This window comes from Cebus imitator, unplaced genomic scaffold (assembly GCF_001604975.1).
Source record: "Cebus imitator isolate Cc_AM_T3 unplaced genomic scaffold, Cebus_imitator-1.0 Scaffold134, whole genome shotgun sequence".
Taxonomy (NCBI): domain Eukaryota; kingdom Metazoa; phylum Chordata; class Mammalia; order Primates; family Cebidae; genus Cebus; species Cebus imitator.
The window spans coordinates 489532-508908 of record NW_016107449.1 but is presented as its reverse complement, the minus strand read 5'-3'; the positions used below and the strand labels follow the sequence as shown (position 1 = coordinate 508908).

Sequence of the window (19377 nt, the reverse complement as noted above, 5' to 3'; positions counted from 1 at the left end):
TCCATTCCATGCACTGGACCCCACATCTAACACGGTGACACCTTCACTCTGTGTCTGCCTAGGCAGTGTCAAGGGCAGGAACTCGGCAATGAAGATGTAGCTCCCCCATGGAGAAGGGATAGGGGTGAGCTGAGCTGAGCTGAGCTGCAGTTCTGGGCAGGTGAGAAGGTTTCACCCACTGGCCTCTGTGCTGCCCACACTGTGCTGGTGGGGACTGGACATGGCAGGGCGGAGGGACCCCACAGTGCAGCCCACAGCAAAGGTCCAAGTCACTTACCTACCCGCTCCCCCCACCTAGTGCCTGCAGAAGCAGGAGGGAAAATGCAAAACAGGAGCCACAAAGCCACATCCTGGTCCTTGAAGACTCATCTCCAGGGGTGGCCCTCCCCCTAGGGAGGTGGTGCCACCACCAGCCTGCGCCCCTCCCCACCTCCTCACCATCACCCGCTAGCTCCCACCCCTCCCCTTAGCCAGCTGTTCCTCCCCTCCCAGAACTGGGCCATCCTCAAAGCCCCTGCATGGCAGCAGGGGGTCACAAAAGCTGGGTGCAGCCCCATGGCAGGCGTTTGCTCGCATGTGTGCCCCTTGAATTAAACCTTGGTGCACTGTGTCCCAGATCACTCTCAGAAAGGTCCTGTCCTCATCAAAGAGGTCTCTGTGGACATAAAGATAAGCTCCCTTAGTGTGGGTCACTGTGCTGCAATCTGAAGATGGGGCCTTTCTAAACTATGAAGTGCCAGGACCTCAGCGCCCAGGAGAATTCGACGGAGAGCAGGCAACCTGTATGAGAAGATCCCAAACACTCCCGCAGCAGCAGCCGCAGCCTGGGGCTGGAGGAAAGGTGGGTGCTGCTTTAAAACCAGTCCTTCCTAAGTAACACGGGTTCGTATCAGATTCTGGCTCTAGCATGCAGATTCCTGATCAAGCATCCCAGCCTGAGTGACTTAGAGGCTGCCCGGGCGCCCTCCTCTCAGGTGGGGCAGCTAGGTCGGGACTGCATGGCTCACCCACCCTGGACGCCCCGCAGGCCACACCAAACTTGCCCTCCGAGACAGTCAGTGTATCACGCCTGGGTCAGCAGGGCTGTTCCCCCACAGCCTTCCGTGAGTTAGGATCCTCTCCCAGCTGCCCTGATGTTTTGATAAGGAGCATGCCCACTAGGGTAATTAACTTGGGGGTGAGCGGAAGAGTAAAGGGCAAGGGTCACCCACTAGGGACACTAGGAGGGGACACATTTCAGCTGATGCACATGTCCTCCCAGGCAAAGTTCCCCTGAGTACCATCCCACGCCTGAAATCACCACCCACCCACTCCCAGCCCCAGCAGCCAAGGGGCCACCCATGTCCTGCCCTTCTTCAAATCTGAAATGTGGCCTTCCTTCACGTGGCCCTGACCCGCAGCTGAAACAAACCCTCATCCTACGGGCATGCCTCTGGCTTTCATCCCACATGGCTCTCCCCACGCCCGGCAGACCAGTGGAGGAGAAGCGTGACTGCATTTTGCAAATGAGAAAACCAAGGGTAAGAGAGGTGGAGTGATGTCTCTAGGTCCACAGCCAGGGTCAGAGCGGGCAGGGCACAGCCTCCCACCAGCACCGGACCTGGTCCCGGGCCCCTCCCCCGCCACGTCCTCAGCGGTCTGCCCTTCCTGCTTTCATCACACTTCCCCTTCCTCTGCCTCTCAAAACTCCACCCTCCCCAAAGCTTTCTCCAGCCGTGGGGAGGGTTGTGACAGAACTTCCTGCTTCCCCGTTCCCCCAGGGACCAGCCACTTCTGTGACCTCTCTAGTGGCTGTGTTCAAAGACATCCAGGGCCAAGGACAGAAATAAGCGTCTCAGAGAGGTGGCCCCAGCCTCAGTCTCCGCCCCACCACAGCTGAAGTGTGTGGCAGCTCCCTCTCGCTAGGGGAACAAGCAGGCCCCGTCCTGCACAGCCCTGCAGGCCTCCGCATCAGGGGCCAGCCTACACAGATTCGCAGCAAAGCCCCATTCCCATCCCAGCACGCCCAGGGAGAAAGCCTTCTCTCAGCCCCTGGGGACTCTGAGGCAGGTGGGGGAGGCCTGACATTGACGTCCCCTCAGTTCCTCTGATCAGGGTTTCTCACTGTATGCAACCCCACCCAGTAAAAAGTGGAGGATGGAACAGCCACAGAAATCGCCCCCACCGGCGGGAGTTTCCACAGGGGAACAGCTCCCGGACCACTGAGTGATGCCTGTGCTCCGCACATTCCTGGGGCCCAGTTCCGCTCCTCTGTTTCACGCACGCCTACCCGCGTGGGAACCCTGGGGTCATCAAATCCCTCCTTTTACAAATGAGGACGTGAAGGCCCAGAAGGATAGGTCTAAGGCCATAGAATAAGCCAGAGCTGACACCTGGTCCTCTGGCTTAAGACGCTCTCATTTAAGCTCAAGTTCAAGTCGCCCCACCCCCCACCCCCACTGCAGAGACCCTCAGAGAAGAGATTCACTCATTCAGAGCCTCCCCAAGCACCCATAGCCTGGCACCCACAGCCTGGTCTCTCCTCTGTGTGGGGCACACCCCCTGGCTGAGAAGATCTGGGCCTGCACAGGGCCTCAGGCTGCTTCCTGCACCCAGGGTCCAACCCCAGCCTGGAAATTCCTGGCCCAGGCTCCAGGCGGGGAGAAGCACACCAGCTAGGCAGTCTCAAAGCCTCATTCACCTACCTGGGCCACCACCACCTCCCCAAAAGAGAGGAACTTACATTTCTCCACAGGGCCACCCCCCGCCCCCCAGGTCTCTAGAACCTGCCCATGTGAGCTACAGTGTGAAGGACAGTCTTCTAAAACAGGCGCTGGCCGGGCACGGTGGCTCACGCCTGCAATCCCAGCACTTGGGAGGCCAAGGTGGGCAGATCACTCCAGCCCAGGAGTTCCAGACCAACCTGGGCAGCATAGCAAGACCCCATCTCCACAAAAAATAAAAAACCTAGCCAGGATTGGTGGCACACACCTATAGTCCCAGCTACTAGGGAGACTGAGGCAGGAGAATCACTTGAGCCCAGGAGGTTGAAGCTACAGTGAGTTGTGACACAGCACCACAACACTCCAGCCTGGGTGACATTTTTGAGGCCCTGTCTCAAAAACAAATAAATTAAAATAAAATAAAATGGGCACCTGCTGGAGAAGCGCAGGTAGACAGCCAGAAGGAGCCACTGCCTGCCCAGAGTCCTGTCTGGCCCCACAGCCTCGGGGCCACCAGCCCCACAGCCTACGGCAGGCACTGTTCTGCTCTGGACTTACGGCTTGCTGCTTCTCCATGGGAGAAGGGCTGCCTCAGCTGGCTCTGGGCAGAGGAAGGCTGGGAATGGAGCTGGGACCGTGGTCCCAGGTGGCAGACTGCCCTGGGAGATGGGGGCAGACGTCCCAGGCTGAGCCCTTCACGTCCCAGTGGGAAGTGAGCACTGCACTTATGAGCAAGCATGGCAAAACCTCGGCAGGAGAGGGGCTCCTCCTTCCCGAGCCCTGCAGCCAGCCGGCAGCACAAGGCCCAACGTCACTGCCCAGTTGTGACGCGGAAAACAGCTCTGGAACCTAGTGAGTAATCAATAGCAGCTACGTCATCACAGCTGTTCTTACTTGCTACTGCATTCAGGCTGTCATCTCCCTGGGCTGACGTTGCAGTCATCTACATCGCGATAATTACCCGGGGTGTACAGATGGGAAAGTACCACCCTGGGAGACTCTGGGGCTGCACAGCGTCACCGGCCAGCAGCAGGAGGGTACTGAACTAGAACTAGAACATGCCTCTTTCTGCTGACCCTGTACCCCCGAGGACCTGGAAGCTGGAATGGCAAATGCTCCACTGCAGAGCAAAGGCCATGGGCACCCGTCCCAGGGCTGCATCTGCCTGTGCTGACCCAGCGTCACCTGTGCCTAAGGTCACAGTGGGGTGAGGGTCGGGAGGTTTCCCAGGGCTGCATCTGCCTGCGCTGACCCAGCGTGTCACCTGTGCCTAAGGTAACGGTGGGGGTGAGAGTTTCGAGGTTTCCCTCGCCAGGTCAGCTGGGATTGTAACACAGACTTCCCGGCCACCTGCAAGCTTCCTGCATCGCTACCAGCGTCCCAACCTCTACCAGCCCCACAGGGTTTCTTTAAAGGGCACAGGCTGCAAGTCTGGACATTGATCTTCCAGCCAAGGAAGACTGCGACCATCCTGGACACCTTAGAGGCCACTGCACGAGGCCCGTGGGCAGGAAAGCATTGTGTTCAGTGGCAGTGACGTGTCTGCCAGCAGGACAACCAGCACCAATGTCTGGGAACTTTCCTCAGAGAAGGGAAGAAGAAAACCTCACATCAGAAACCTCACATGACCAGGACAAGGAACTCACATCCCTCAGGCTGCAATTACAGGTAGCACTTTTCACTCAAACAGTGAATAGAAATAGTCACCTGGTACTGAGCCTGGCTGAGGTCTGCAAAAACATTTGGGATGACATCTTTTTATTTTTATTTTTGAGATGGATTCTGCCTCTTTCGCCCAGGTTGGAGTGCAGTGGCACAATCCCGGCTCACTGCAATCTCCACCTCCAGGTTAAGGTGATCCTCCTGCCTCAGCTTCCCAAGTAGCTGGGACTACAGGCAGACACCGCCACACTCGGTTAATTTTTGTATTTTTAGTAGAGACGGGGTTTCACCATTTTGGCCAGGTTGGTCTCGAACTCCTGACCTCAAGTAAGCCGCCCGTCATGGTGTCCCAAAGTGCTGGGATGAGCCACCACGACTGGCCCTGTTTATTTTTATAGACGGAATACTAAGTATTTTTGCCAGGGCCATTTCAGTTTCATGAACCTGACGCTGCTCTGAGCTTCCACAGGTTGGCTGCGGTCCTGAGAATTCTCACACGGTTTATGTTTAACCACACATCTCCACAGGGCTCCAGCCCTGCTCACGGACTGAACCACTGTTTAGCAGGCACTCAGCATGCCCACAGGCAGCGTCCAGCCAAGGGGGCGTCGCGCACAGCCCACCTGCCCCAGGGTCCAGGTACCCCTGAGAGACTGATGGAGGCGCTTGGGGGATGACTGGCGCTTGGGGGAGTGCCATGGCTGGGCCCTCTCTGCTGGACCTCCAGGTGTCCAGTTGGCTCCTTCCACCCCACCCCCTAAGAGAGGGTTTTCATTTTTTACTGAAGAGCAACTCCCCGGGCAGCAGCCTCAGGTTCCTTCTCAGAAGGAGGTTTGTTCGCAGGTGAATGGAGCTGGGCCCGCCGTGGCGAGGAGCAGCTACAGCAGCCTGGGTTTTCAGAGCCCCCTGCACTCCAGTGCCAAGGGGCCACCTGGGGACCCGCTCAGTTGTCCAGGGGGGCCTGAGGCTCCCAGGCAGCAGAATACTGCTGTTCTGTGGGCCACACTGCGTCTGCAACCAGGGGCTAGACATAAGAAATAGATGCCGTATAGGCTGTGAGTCTGGCCAGTGGGGAGTCGGGTCAGCAAAGGAGCCGCGGCCAAGGCTGGTGGAAGCTGTGACGGGCCTGGGGGAGGGACAAGCAGGACAGGCCCCCCAGGAGCTGCAGCAGATCCACGGGCATCACTCGTCTGCATCCAAAAGTCAACATGAGCACAGTTTTAGCAAGTTTGGTGAATTTGGTCTGTGATAAAATTGGAGTTCAAGAAACAAACAGGAAACTACAAGTGCCTCGTCATCCCCCAAGTCACCCGAGTGGCAGGGCAGTGACCACTGCTCTCAGGCCGCCCAGTGCAGACCTGCCTGTCGGAATGCTCCTCCTCCACGTCCCCTCACTCCTGTTTCCCAGACACATGCACCTCCTCACTGCTTCGGGACCCCTGCCCCAGATCTGCCCCTGTTTCCTCAGGGCTGTTCGTCTTGGTCCACAGGACCTCAGCTGAAACGTCACCTCCTCCATGAGGCCTTCCTGACTATTCAGCTCACAGCGGCCACCCAGCCATGCTTTGCCGTGGGTCTGGGGATTGTTTGTTACTGCAACATACCCCAGCCCATACTGACATGAAGGCACCCAGTGAAGACCTGCTGAGTGGCTGGACAAGAAGAACCTGGAGCTGCCTCCAGGAGAGTAATCACGCTTGATGATTGTGTGCAATGGGGACCTAGGAACTCACAGTTTAGGGGCACAGTGGGCCTGAGGCATCTCTATAAGGGTAAGGTGAGCCTCAGGCAAAGGGGGCTTGCATGGAGAACCGAGGTGCTGACCAACACAGCAGCCCTGACAGGAAGCGGACTGGGGAAGGCCGGGAAAGGCCAGCACAAACCCCCAATGCACACAGCATCTTCAGACGCACGCTTGGCACCTAGAAGCTGCTTAAGGAATCAAAGACTAAAAAGATCAGCTTAAAAACAAAAAGGTCTTCCAAAGACGATTTTATTTATTGTCCCACCCTCCGAAGGCTCTGAGAGTGTGGCCAGGCAGGCTGGACCGGCTTTTACTGTGTTTCATTCTGCTTGTGTTCACGTTTACTTTTCCTGGATAGGAGAGCATTTCCAAAGCCAAAATGCGCTCCCTGAGACTCAGACAGCCCCTCCCGGGCAGCCAGACTCAGCACACAGGCCCCAGCCAGGCGCCTCCCTCACACCTTGAACATTCGTGATGCTGGTTTCAGAAGACCCCATTCCTTCAGTGAGAATCTAAAGACCCTAAGGGCCACCAAAGTGAACAAAAAGGCCAGGCCTCCATCCAAGCCAAGTAACCCTGCTCTGTCAATGGGCCCAGCACGGGCGTATGGTAAGTTGTCCCCAAACAGAGGGGAAGGCCCAGGCTGCCACCAGGCATGGAGGCCACGAGGGCTCACGGTACCTGTAGGTGATCCTCACTTCAGTCCCAGGCTCGTCGCGCTCCCAGATCAAAGCAACACTCTCGGGGGACTTCTGAACATGCTGATCCAAGCAGTTGACTGTACAAAAAGAGGGTTTGCAGATGTTACACGTGGTGCTTTTGGAGTGGGAATTCGGCCAGGGTGGGGGGTTGGAAGGGGTCTAGTTTGCTATGGCTCTCTCTGCTCACACTGACTAGGACCCTGTCCTCATCAGTGATGACATTTCTACCTCTTTGCAAGAAGGGTAAACAAACATGATCTCAGAGGTACAAGGTAATGTCCTGCAAATATTTTGAAGTGGTTGTTTCACACCAGTGGACCCAACCCTGGCTGCACATTGGCATCTCCTGTGCCATCCCCAGAGACCCTACCCAATGGGCCTTGGGCTTACAAAGCTCCCTGGTTGGTTCTGAAGTGCAGCCAGGGCCAGGCACTGCAGTCCGAGCTGCTGGAGAGAACACTCAGTGCAAACAGGTGGTTTCTGTCTCAGGGCGTGGCCCCTGCAGTTCCCAGGTGCCCAGTGCTGATCTGCCCCCAGGGTTAGAGGCGTAAGAAGGGACAAGGACCCAACTCCCCGACGTGTTCACCCAGTAAACCAGCGTTGTTCCAAGAAGTGGCTCGTGATGAGGAAATGTCCTCCTGGTTTTCCAGAAGTTCTGCTGCCCTCCCTCTCCATTACCCAAGCTTCCATCACATGACCGGCCGGCAGAAAGAGGTCAGCTCTGTGCCATACCCTAAGCCTGAGGATTAGCAGCAGGGGGCCCCTCCGATGGCAGACTGGTCACTACTCATTTGATTCCAGAGGTGAGTCCCTCCGGCAACCCTCAAGCCAGCTCTGCTCACTCACTGGCCCATCGGTGGGTCCCCAGGTATGCGGAGACTCAAGCCCCGTGAGTGGCTCTAGGGGCAGTCGCACCTGCCCACCTGATTGCTCAAGGTCACCCCTGTATCCTGTTTGTAAATTATACCTCAAAAAATGTAATAAATGAAGACAGATGTCTGGAAAAAATTACTAATACTGGTAGCAGACACAGGAAAGTTCTTTGAACTACTATTAATAGAAAAATGATAGAGAAGAAAAGCCCAAAAAATAGAAGAAAATAAAAACAAGAAGACAAATTAAAAAGAGGCTCAGTGGCAGACCCGAATTTACATACACAAGGAACCCGACATCTGTGTGTGTGTCGTGTGTGTGTGTGTGGCCACGCTAACCTCTGTTCACTGTGGTCATGCAGGTGCAGCATTAACCCCATAATGTTTTTCTGGGTATTTTCTGGGTACTGTCTTATGAGCAAAGAGATGGGGCATATAACTCTGGGATGGTTTCATTCAACCAGTCCTGGGCGCCAGTTCTGATCAAGGCACCACGCTAAGCACCAAGGGAAATGCCAGGGCAGATTCGCAGCCCCTGCTGTGGGTTCAGGAGACAGATGCGAACGTAAGAAACATGCAAAAGTGGCCAAGCACACAAGGTTGGCGGTGGCAGGCTCATAACACTTGTCCAAACAGGGCAATGGAGCTGAATTCACCCTGGGAAGGCAAACCCTAGGAAGTTAAGGACAGCCTGGGACTGAAACAGTAATTCCTGCAAGAGTTTCCACTAGGACCATGCCCCCACCAGCAGCATCTCCCACTGCGGATGGCAACACCAAGGCCTGCTCAAGGTCACACAGGACAGAGCTGGGTTCAACGCAGGCAGGTTGGCTCCACAGTCTGTCCCCCCACCCTCCAAAGCCACCCAATAACAACAGCCCAGGTCTTCACCAGGCAGTGGGAAGAAGGGGAGCTTTGCAGTAGCGGGGGAAGAGGGCTACGAATCAGGCTTGGTCTTACGGACACGTGAGAACGGTGAGGCCAATTCAGGCAGACGAGAGGAACATGTAAACCCTGACGGAGATGGAAAACCACGCGGCTGCCAGGGAGAAAATTCACCGCAGGTGCAGCAGGTATTAGCCAACTTGGCCCCTAAGCTGAGTCCAGCATACAGATGTGCTGCCCCCCCTGACTGGGGTGTGCGGGTGTGTGTGTGCAGGGGTGCGTGTGTGTGCAAATCCAGTCCAATATTTAAAAATCAAGAGCTTTCACATGAAAGCCATGAACTGCTGGCTTCTGAACAATTGGCAGAAGCCTGTCCCTCCACAGAGGGTCCTATGACCCTCTGCCTGCGTGTCACCTCCAGCAACTCTGGACAGCAATGACAAGCCTAGGAATGCCTAGCTAAGGATCGACACTGGCTGCAATCCCCCCGGGAGCTGGTCACAAATGCAAACCTTCAGCCCTACCCAGACCTGCTGAGTCCTAACCAGCCTCATAAGAAGCCCAGGAGATGTGAACCCATGCTCACACCCGGGAAGCTCTGCCCGATACACTTAATCCACTCCGAATTTGATCCTCAACCCCCCGCGGAAGAGTGGCCTGCCCAGGTGTAGATGAGCAAATGCTTCCGCGTGGCCAAGTGACCTGCCCAAGGCCCCAGCCAGGACGAAGCAGGAGGAGACGGAACCACGCTGGACACTTCACCCTGGCATTCATGCCATCGCCTCACCTGCTCCCACAGCAACCAGGCACAAGGACACTCCTCAGAGAGTGACTGCCCAACTTCAAACAGGCCTGCAGAGCCTCCCAGCCCAGCAGGACATCCTGCACTGTTTTATACCAAGCAGGCAGACAGAGCTGAGGAAGGTGGAGAGGGTCAGGTCAGCCCCAGATAGACAGCACCCGGGTGCGGCTGGGTGGCCCATGAGATCAGCCTTGTGTCCCTGTCTTCCCAGGGCTGACAAGTGGCCTGAGTCCAGCAGATCAGAATGGAACCCCAAGTACAGTGTCCCCCAGGTGCCCTCCCCACAGGCAGAAGGTGCTGAAAAAGTGGCCTCCAAGGCCACAGTGACCTGCCTCTCCCTGCTGGCTGGGCCACATCTGGTGAGCTCCCCTGCCCTGGGGCCTTTGTTCTGGCTCCTCCCTGCCTGGGGCGCTGTGCTTTCCTCACAGCCATGCTGCGGGTCGCAGCCCAAGGCGCTAACTCTCCCAAGCGCCTTGCTGTCCCAGACCCTGCACATCCTCCAACCCTGCCAGGGGCTTGCTGCCTGCTGCGCTCTCTTGGGTGAGGGCCAAGTGTCCTGCTCAGGTCTGGGTTTGGGTAGCCTAGTCCAGGGCACAGAGCTGAGGAATGGATCACTTGCATCCTAGAGCCAGAGGGGCATATTGGGGTATAACGGCACCAGGTGGTCCCCCACGCCCAAGGGAGGGAGCAGACCCCACTTCTTGTCTTTGTGCCTATATCCCTCAAGTAGAAGACGGTCTTTTTTTGGCCCAAATCAGCGCTTCTCAACCTTGAGTGACATCAGAAGCCCCCAGAGGATGTGTTGGCTGCAGCCGCTGTGCCCCGCCCCTGCTCTGGGCATCTGTCTTTCTAATAAGATCCTAGTGGTGCAGCCGCTGCTGGTCCTGGGAGCCGACTCTCTGTGTGTGCACATGGACTTACATGCACATCCACTTTCTATGCAGATGCCAGATTTCCAAGGGTTTTCTTTTTCCTTTTGGGACTGGGGCAATTACATACATTTGCCAGCCTCATGAGCCACTGGCTGGCAGCCTGGAGTCACCACCAAAACTGAGGGTCTAACGTCCAGCCCCTGTCCAACCACTCACCAACCACAGACAATGCACATATCATTTAATGCAAGACCATTTCCTAATCCATGGAGTGAGTACAATGATCTCTGGTCTGGGTGGGACGGGAAAGATTCAGTGTCATGTGATTGTTTCTGGTTGTGAGTCAGATGGAGTCACGGTGTCCCCTGGTAAGGCAAACAGAACAGCGCTCCCCCCACCAGACTGTTCTGGCCACCACGGCTGGCGCTCAGATCGCACAAGCACCTGGAGAAAGCTCCATGTGGGGCTTGCGGGGACAGTGGCCCTAACACCCCATGTGCACATGATTCTTAGCATATAGTTATGGTTCTGTTAGTGCTTCAATTTTGGGAATGAAAAGGAGGAAGGGAGGGGGAGGAAGGGGCAAGAAGGGGAGGAAGGACAGAAAGAGGAAGGAAGCGGGAAAAGGAGGGAGGAAGAAAAGAAAGTTAAAAAAAATTCTGCCCAAAGAACTGGGCAGTGGGACAAGAAAATTCCATTTCTCAGCATTTCCAAGAAGAGTTGGGCAAGGATCTATGGCAATTTAAGGTGTAGCTGAAACTCCACCTCCTATTTCCAGCCTTTCCCAAGTTTCCCAGCACATGATGACCTGTCCCTGCCCTCTCAGTGGCCCACACCATCTCACACTGCCCCATGTTGCCCAACAGTCCCCACTACAGGACACAATGCCACTCCCCAAGGGCAGGGACTGTGTCCCTAAGATTCCTTTATCATGGGGATCGGGCTTGGGAATTACATCACAACTCCCTTCCCACCCAGTGTGGACTTACTCATTTACTGACTTATGGTTCATGTCCTCGTTAGAATGTGGGCTCTGTGGTATTGAGCATTTTCTGGATTATTCATTGTGATACATTAATTGGAGCCTTTATTTCCACATCTGTGCAATAGGACCACTTCACGTTGGTGCCGTGAGGATGAGACAGCCGTGCAGAGCAGAGGGCCGGCCAGCCAGGGCGCTCCATCCCGCTCACAGATGCCCAGGGCCCCGTCCCGGGGCCTAACACAGTTGCAGGCAGTCAGCCAAGGCCTATGGCCAGGGCAGGGATTTGGTGTTTTGTTGTAAATGGCACTATGAGAGTGTTGGCATTATAAACCTGACACACACGTAGGAATTTTCAAGAACTCTTGTTAGTTGTTTAAATACATCCCTTGCATGCACACATCCCAACTGAAAGTGAACCCAGCATATGGAAATTCAATTTGAATAGGGAGTTACCATGTTACTATTCACAAAAGGATTCACGATGGGTTTTTTTTTTTTCCTTTTTTTTTTTTTTTTTTAACATCTCTGGCTGCTATATAGATATAGACTTATTTTTTTTTTGAGACAGGGTCTCACTGCATTGCCCAGGCTGAAGTGCAGCGGAGTGATCTCAGCTCACTGCAACCTCCACCTCCTGGGATCAAGAACTCCTTCCACCTCAGCCTTCCAAGTAACTGGGACTACAGGTGTGCACCACCATGCCTAGCTAATTTTTGTTCTTGTTTTTAAGAGACGCGGGTCTCACTGTGTTGCCCAGGCTGGTCTCAAACTCCTGGGCTTAAGCAATCCGCCCACCTCAGCCTCCTAAAATACTGGAATTACAGGCCTGCGCCACAGCGCCTGGCACACAATGGACTTTCTTTTAATAGCAATCCTCCCTGGCACGATTTGAGATATTACGTCACTCACAAAAATTGTTTTGGACAATTTTCCCAAAGTATCTGTTATTTAAAGTAAGTCATGCCCCTGACAGCTAGGAAGGACTTGGGTTCCTCAGGAGGATCCTCCTCCTAAGATTAGGGGTTCCATTTTCATGTAGAGTTCCCTGGAAAACCTTAGAAAAGTTACTCTAATCACTGGAATCACTGGGAGGGAAGTGAAGCACGGGCGTGTGGCATCCTGCCACTGTCAGGGTCCTGCCTTCTGAACTACTGGAGGCATGCCACCAAGAGGAAAGAGCTACGGCAAAGGGGCTTCTAATCCTGCAACTTAGCTCCAAAAAGCATCCAAAAAATCTCCCAGTGCTCAATGCTTGGTTACAACGAGGCTTTTCTGCATTCTTGCTTAAGAGTACGCACACTGAAAAACATCACTTTAAAATTGATGGTTTAAAAAATAGAGCTTAGTTGTGCATTTTGAAAGCAACACACGTCATTACCCTCTGGTTCTGCATTTACAACTTCCTGACATCTTGAGTTGTTATGCCACAGGGCAAAAACAGCTGTTGAGCCCTACAAAGGACAGAGCCAAATTCACAGTTGAAAAAGAATCCCTTTTAGAACCCGGTTCTCCAAAGAACCTTCTGCAAGGCAGTTTTACACAATAGAAGCAAGTCACTGAAGGGTGCAGAGTTTTCTGGGTTTATGGTGGACCTCAGACACCATAAACCCACCTGGCTATGAGACCTGCGGGATGGGCAGGATACTGTGGTGTTTTGAAAGCCACCTCAGCCACCTGCATGCCCTCTGCAGTCTATTCCCCATCTATCTCAGGCCAATTAGATGCGAGCTCAGTTCTCTCAGCAACACTGCTGAAGGCCAAGAACAAGGTCACAGCCTCCCCACATGCTTCATTAATAAATAACAAATGCCCAGTGATGGGGGATGTAATGTGTTAAGAAAATGCTGAGTGCCTTACAAGCTTTTTCTCATTTCACTCTAACAGCACTGGGACGGGTGTGCTGATACTCCCATGGATAACGAAACAGGTGCAAACCGTCAGGTCCCCTTCCCCAGGTCAGAAGATGCCTGATAACATCTGTGCTGATCTCTTGGACCTGTGGTTGCAGGACATTGCCTGGGCCCAGCCACTATACTGTGAGAAGCCCCAGGAAGTGCTCTGGGCCACAATTCTGGCTGAAGCCAGCCTGCAAGTTGTCCCAAGCCAGGCTCCAGACTTAGGAGTGAGAAACAGGCAGACGACTCCAAGCTCAGACATTGGGGAGCAGAGGCAACTGTTAAATAAAATGTGTAGGAGGCCACCGATTTGGACTGAGCTGCACCAGGCCCAACAGGTCATGCAAAAATGGAGTCACTCTTGTTAAAGTGCCGTGTCACCAAATGGAAACTAACTTGTTTATCTGGCCTTCTAAGAAATAAGGAGAGTATGAGGTAGCTAAATCTCCAAATAAGCTGACGTGTTAAGCGAGCTCTTTCCGCTTTTACCTTTACAGCGAAAGTAGCTTTGAAATGACCATTCTTTCTGTTCTCCATGTCTGCATTCTTCAGCCCTTTCTGTCTATAAAACCATCCTCCTCTGTTCAGCTCATCAAATGCTCGTTCTGTTTTATGGAATGGGGTGTTGCCCAATTTTGTAGTCACAAATAAAGTCAATTAAGATCTTTAAACTAAATTTGTCATAATTTTGTCCTTTGACATAAGTCATCCCCATCAGGCCCTGTCCAAAGTCCTGACCCACAGACTCATCAAGGAATAAAATGGTTGCTTTCTTGTGCCACTAAGCCTAGGGGTGGTTTGAGGTACATCAGTAGTAACCCCAAGTTTATTAGCTTCAGAAGTAGCCACACAATTATAGGTAGTGCCTTGCAGTTATTTTTCAAAGAAATTGAAAGGAACTTTGGACTCCCCCAGGCCCCACACTGTATATTACTTTGCTGGTTTAACTAAAACAAGTCACTTACTAGATAAGTATTTTCTTTCATATTGAGTCAGCAGCAAGTGCTCTTGAACCTAGTGGGGAAAAAAGACACTAAACCCTTTGGTTTGCAGAGTTGTGCAGTGTGCCCTTGAAAGGGACTCAAGCAGCTGGCCCAAGGACACAGGTGGAAAGTGGCCTGCTCTGGACTTGTGAGGCCAAGGTCATGGGACACAGCCACCCTTGGCTTCACGAATACCAGTGGTTCTCAACGCGTGGCCCCCAGACCGGCAGCATCACCATTACCTGAGAACTTTGGAGAAACACACATTTTGGGGCCCATCCTGGACATCTGAGAACCAGACAGAATTCCATTATACATTGCCCTTGTTTTACAAATGAGGAAACACACAAAGCGTGGTAAAGGGAAAGCAAGAAATCAACCCGAGTCGTGATTCTAAAGACACCTGGAGACACCAAACTGTGTTGTGCCATCCATGGCCCGTTGTTTGCTTGCTGTTTGTTTAATAAGGCCATGGCCAGGACACTAATCCCAATTCTGTTTTAGAAGTGTCATCATCTGTCCTGGTTTGAGGTGTACAGGCCAGTGGTTCTCAAGCCCGATGTCCTCTGGAGCGAGTGCCTGGAAGCCAGTGGTTCCCAAGCCCGATGTCCTCTGGAGCACTGGAGGGCTTGTTAAACACAGGTATCAGGTCCCACTCCAGGGTTTCTGATTCCACATGTCCAGGATGGGCCCCAGAATTTGTGTTTCTCAAAAGTTCTCAGGTAATGCTGATGCTGCTGGTCTGAGGACCACGTGATGAGAACCACCGGTATTTTTGAAGGGGTGAAGAAAACTACAAGAGTGACATTCCTTTGGAACAAGCCATCCGACTTTATCACACATGGCAGACAGACAGGCCAAAGCATTCACACCCACCCCACAACTTTCTAGGAACTCCCAGGGGAGTCGTGGCCTGACCTGGCCCTTTTTCATACTGTCCCCTCTATGGTTTGCAGACACCAGCAAAGGAAAGAGATATCGCTGACCCATGAACAGGTGGGCACACACATCCCGGAGAGATAGCTGCTGAAGGGCTGTTTTTCAAGTTTTCTGAAGCTCAATTTCTGGCGAAGGTAGCCATGAATGCCATATTATCAGAAGAAATAAGTGAAGGAAAGGAAGCAGAAGAATGCTTGCTGACCACACCCTGATCCGCACGGAGTGGGGTTCAGAAGGTCCTTGCTGTTGGCCCCAGGAGGTCTGCCCCACTGTCTTATCTGAGTGAGCCTGAAACTGTGCACAGGCCAACTGTGGCTGCTCCCCATGACCTTGGCCTCACAAGTGCAGAGCAGGTCACTTTCCACCTGTGTCCTTGGGCCAGCTGCTCGAATCCCCTGCAAGGGCTGCACAACTCTGCAAACCAAAGGGTTTGGTTTGTTGTTGTTCCCACTAGTTCAAGTGCACTTGCTGCTGACTCAGTATTAAACACTTATCTAGTAAGTGACTCATTTTAATTTAACCAGCAAAGTAATATACAGTATGGGGGAGGGGGGGCCAAAGTTCCTTTCAATTTCTTTGAAAAAAAACTGCAAGACACTACCTATAATTGTATGGCTAGTTCTGAAGTTAGTCCCTTGAGGCACTCAGCCTAGCCTCTGAGCATCACTGCCCCATGCTCACACTGCGGAGACGGAGGCGTAGCGGGGCAGAACAACACACAAGTGACCCAGGGGTTGGAGAGCCACCACCTGGAGAACACGGCCCTGGGTGGGAGGTGACCCTGCCGTAAGGACCCTCAGGTCCTTTCTTATGCACTCCCAAATCCAGCAAGCTGGTTACCCCCATCCTTCAGGCCTTTGATCAAAGGTGGCTGCCAGCCCCTCTCCGCAGGCCCCACACCCAGGCTTGCCCTGCACCTGGGGCCGCCCTGCACTTGGCACCCACCCTGCATAGCCAGCCCTGCCTGCAGCTCCGGGCCTTCCCCTGGCTGCTCAGTCAGCCCCTTAGGTGGGAGAGAGGGTGCAGTGTACTCCTCCCAGCCCCAAATCTTAGCAGAGCAGTAGTGGCCTCTGCTCAGCAAGTTCCAGACAACCGACCACCAGCGGCTGCTGGGGCCGGTTTCCCGGGATCGCAGGCTCCAAGGGTCCAAAGCAAGCCCTGGGCCGCTGGGGTGCAGTCCTCTGAGGCCAAGAACGAGAGCCGGGAGGCGGCTGTTCCTTCCTCCCCGCCCACAGGCCCGAGGCCCGCAGCGAGGACATAACCGGTTCCAGCTGCCACGCCGGTTTCCTCCTCCCCAGGTCGCCCGCCACAGCTCTGTTTACGTGGGCAGGGCTTGGCCGCAGACAGATCCCCGGGCACCGCAGCCCGCAGTGACAACCGTCGCGGCTTAGTATTTACCTCCACCCCGGTACAAGAACGAGAAAGTCCCGACTCCGGGGCGCTGGAGTGTAGCCCGCGGCTCCCCGCCGGCTCTTGCTCCAGGGCGCTGTGCACCCAGTAACGCAACTCTGAAGACGGCAGAGCGAGGAGCCGCACCGGGCAAGGCCAGCAGCCCGGGAGTCCCATGCGGACACCGGGTTCCCGCGGGCGCCGGCCTAAGCTGGGCACGTGGATCGGGGCCCGATGGGATGAGGGACGGGGTGACGTGGAGCCACAGCTTAGAGCGGGCGGAATACCGGAGGAGGGGACCCTGAAGGGCTTCGATCCGCGCCGCCCGGGGACGGCTGCCGCTGGCCAGAGGCTCCGAGTCCCCTCGGGACGCAAGAGTTGGGGGCGTCCTGGGTCCCCCGAAGCCCACTCACCAGACACATTCAACTGGCCTCCCAGGAACCAGCCGATCTTGCCACTGCTGAAGTCGCAGTCCCAGACGGTGTGGTAGGGGGTGTCCCACACGAGCGTGTCCCGCGCCAGCGGCCCCCAGAAGGCGGCCGGCTCCTGAGCTGCCAGCACGCTCAGCGCCTGGTACGAGCCCGGCTGCGCTGCGGCGGCGGCGGCGGGCGCGCTGCCCTGGGGTCCTGAGGCCGCCCTGCGCGGCGCGCTCACCCCGCACGGCGGCGGCACTGGCTGCCCCAAGCGCCCTCGCAGGCTACCCAGCAGCCGACCGACGCCGCGGCCCAAGCTATGCACCGCCATCTAGCCCGACTTCCAGAGTTCTCTGTGCGCCCAGAGTGGGTGCCTCAAGCCTGGGGCGCCCCTTGGAGTCTCCGCTGGCCCCGCCCCTGCTCCGCCCTTCGGCCACCACCCACTCCTCCCCGGCCCCTTCCCGGAGCCAGCCCCGGTCCCACCCCTTCTTCTCCGGCCCAGGAGAAGGGGGGCCGCTAAGGAGGAGGAGAGCAGCGTGGGGGGGTGCAGGGGAGCGCGGGGCGGAGCGGGGTCCCAGTTCCTGGCCCAGCCGCTGCGCTCCCGCTGGTCTGCGGTCCCACCCGGACGCTCCTCGCGTCGGCCTGTTTTGGTTTCAGTTTGCGCGCCCTCCTGCAAGCCCCGACAGCTTCGCGGAGCTGCCAGAGCCACGTGCGGCCCAGGACGCAGCCTCCTGGCACAGGGGCAGAGGGGCTGGGGGACCGACCCTCTGGCAGCGGAAGGAGCCGGGAGGGAGCCGGCACCGAGGTAAAGGGGCTGGTGCAGCCAAGCGCACTGGTGGATCCCAAGACAATGGGTCGGTCAGTTCCGAATCTCAGAGGCTGAAGCCAAGGTTTTCATGCCTTTGTGCGCCCCTGAGAATGAACCCCTCCCTTGGCCTCTCAGCGGCACAAGAAGGGGGCTGGCGGGAAGCCCAGAAGCCGGGAGGATGCGCAGGCCTGAGTCCGTGGTCCGGGGTCCCTTGGGCTGGTGATAAGGTGCGACGACGCCTTTCTCCAGTTGCTCCCGCATCTATGGCCTGAGTTCACACTCTGGCATTTCTACCTGTGTGACCTTGACCAAGTTCCCTAACTTCTCGGTGCCTCATTTTCCTTTTGGGGACAACGGAAGTAATGCCTCCCTGGGGTGTGGGGACGGCAGTGGTGGGGTGATGTTTTTGCAGCTGTGGAGTCAGGAAGGACTGAAGGAAATGCACCAGTTCTTAAATATGTCGACACCCAAGAAGTAAATGCGTAACAAAGGGGTAAACACAGGGAAAGAGAGGTTTTGGAAAACTGGTTCTTTGAGCCCTTTGTGATGGTAGAGGTTCTTTCCCTTGAGCTGCAGGGCTTGCAGAGAGGAGGGGCCTGCGGTCGGAGGATCCTCTGCGTGGGCCAGCCACCAGCCCCTGCCGGCGGAATGCTGTTTGTCTGCCGGGGAAGACAGGAGTGTACCAAGGGCTGGAGAATCAGTGACATGTACTAGCATAACACATGCCTTGCACAGTGCTACCACTTGACCTGCATTTTCTGCTTTGTTTATTTATGATACTTTTTTAGAGATGGGGTCTGTAGCCCAGGCTGGAGTGCAGTGGTTCCCATCACAGCTCACTACAGTCTGGAACTCCTGGGCTCAAGCAATCCTCCTGACCCAGCCTCCAGAGTAGCTGGGACTACAGGCGTGTGTCACAGCACCCGGCTAGTCTACTTAATTTAAAAGTTATCTAATGCTGTCCACTCCTACCGACTGTCAAACTCCAGGTGGAATGAATGAGGAAACTGAGCCCAAACAAATAAGGACTTACTAAAAAGCATGCGGTCGGCTAAGGGAAGAGCAAGACTGGCACCCAGTGCCCCCGGGGGGAGCTCATTGGCCTAAGTTCCCATTTTGATACAATATTAAAGTCACCCAGTACAGGGCACTGAGAGGTACAGGTCAATAAAACTGTAAATTGAGAAGGCTCTTAACTGTGGCAGGGAGTCCCAAAGACAACCACCAACTCTTCCTTCCCACGCCTGCACATGATGGCATGCTGCTCTGTCCAGAGGAGGACCCTGGCCAGCCGTATTGCTTTGTCCAGCACAACCTGGTGGGAGCTTCATGTCGAGGCCCAGAGAGTCCCTGCAGCCCCATCTTGTCCTCTCATAGAACCCAGCTGCAAGCTGTGAGGAAGCGGGGCTGGCCTTCCAGAGGAAAGGACCCAGGGAGAGGATGAAGCCGCCCCCCACACTGCCAGGACCAACTCCAGAGGAAAGGACCCAGGGAGAGGATGAAGCCACCCCCCCGCACTGCCAGGACCAACTCCCAGACAGGAATGAGGCCACCGTGGAGGCTCCCGCCCCAGCCAAGGCAGCCTCATGAGTGACCCCAGATAACTCCCAGATGCAAAGGAACCTCTCAGTCCATTCACAGAATTGGGAGAAGGAAAACATTGTTGTTTTAAGCCACTGAGTTGTGAAGGGTTTGTAACTCGGCAGTAGGTAACTGATACAACAA

At 55.2% G+C, this 19377-nt stretch overlaps 1 protein-coding gene across 3 annotated transcripts in view; it reads right to left on the bottom strand.

The window, feature by feature from the left end:
* Positions 1 to 17452, bottom strand: part of ACSS1 (acyl-CoA synthetase short chain family member 1) — a 49495-nt gene extending 32043 nt beyond the window's left edge. For 2 of the 3 annotated variants that reach the window (XM_037743071.1, XM_017541441.2), the window contains exons 1-2: positions 16845 to 17452; positions 6790 to 6886 (exon numbers count right to left, since the gene is read on the bottom strand). In XM_037743071.1, the coding sequence (XP_037598999.1) occupies positions 6790 to 6886; positions 16845 to 17175 (428 nt within the window). In that variant the 5' untranslated portion in view covers positions 17176 to 17452. Of the gene's footprint in view, positions 1 to 3663; positions 3879 to 6789; positions 6887 to 16844 lie in introns of those variants that run through there. The other variant, XM_037743070.1, reaches the window with a different exon arrangement.
* Between the last annotated feature and the right edge of the window lie 1925 nt (positions 17453 to 19377).